Raw genomic sequence first — 1,089 nt, 5'->3', positions numbered from 1 at the left:
CAAAAGTATTACCCTTTGCCGGGTAATACTTTTAATTTCTTTTCTCGCTTAGGTCGTGTTTCTTCAGTTATAACTGACCTAGTCTCTTTTAAAAATTCTTGTAAAGTTTCGGTCCAGTGGTTCGCACTTTCAGTTCGAGTCGCTTCTTCGCCTTCATCCACATCTGGTATTTTTTTAACACAACGTCACTTTTAAATGGGACAATCCCGCAAGCTCTGAACCCGGATCTTATATTGTTTTCTAAATTTTCAATCTATTTAATAGCTTCATCAAAAAGCCGTGGAAACTCCGACTTCAGGATAGTTCCTCTATTCTTTATTTTCCATTTTAGCAATATGGCATGCCATGCTTTTTTCATAGGGGCGAAAAAGGCAACATCTGAGGGTTGCAGAAGATGGGTGGTGTTAGGTGGAAGCAACACAAATTCGATGTTATATTGTTCGCAGCATTCCAGAACATGCATTGAAACATGGCTAGCGAGGTTGTCTCCAATGAGCACCATCCTTCCGGGGAGATTTTTGAAATAAGGAAGGAGAATTTCGTCAAACCAATGTTCAAAGGTTGGGCCATCAAACCAACCGCTTTTAGTTCGGTTGTATATTGTCCCCTGTGGTCCACCTTCTATCCAGGTTGGAGATAAGTGGACAGCTTTGTATATCACATATGGGGGCAGTAGATGTCCGGATGCAGTAATTGCCATCATAATTGAGGTGCTTGATTTGCTGAAATCCTGTATAATTTCTACCCTCTTAGACCCACGGCGGCATAGAACTTTTTGCTTCCCTGGGTCGTCCGTAAGATTCGTCTCGTCATAGTTTACTATATGGGTAGGCTCAACATTTTTCAATGTCGATTCTGAATTTCCAAAAAACTCTCTCATAGTGTCTTTGGTAATATTAGCCCTGCATCTTTTAATGTTTTGAGCTAATCGTTCGGTTAATATGTTATGTCTTTTAAAAAAATTATAGAACCATTCAACTCCAGGTAAATTGTCTTTAAAAGATTTTATTTTCTTTCATCTACTATCAAGGTAATATTTTACTGAGCATCTTATATCTCTGCGGGTCAATGGAAAGCCCCACTCACCAA

The 1,089-nt window shown here is 39.3% G+C and overlaps 1 protein-coding gene across 1 annotated transcript; it reads right to left on the bottom strand.

Annotated features, from left to right (window-relative positions):
- Positions 1 to 253: 253 nt before the first annotated feature.
- On the bottom strand, positions 254 to 880 carry LOC141485330 (uncharacterized). The gene has a single exon (XM_074181823.1). The coding sequence runs from the start codon at positions 878 to 880 to the stop codon at positions 254 to 256; it is 627 nt and encodes a 208-aa protein (XP_074037924.1).
- Between the last annotated feature and the right edge of the window lie 209 nt (positions 881 to 1,089).

Source organism: Leptinotarsa decemlineata, unplaced genomic scaffold, assembly GCF_025532065.1.
Source record: "Leptinotarsa decemlineata unplaced genomic scaffold, Ldec_3_MD MMD2_tig00026316_RagTag_RagTag, whole genome shotgun sequence".
Classification (NCBI taxonomy): domain Eukaryota; kingdom Metazoa; phylum Arthropoda; class Insecta; order Coleoptera; family Chrysomelidae; genus Leptinotarsa; species Leptinotarsa decemlineata.
Note: the sequence above shows the minus strand (reverse complement) of the source record. Positions and strands in the feature narration are given on the sequence as shown.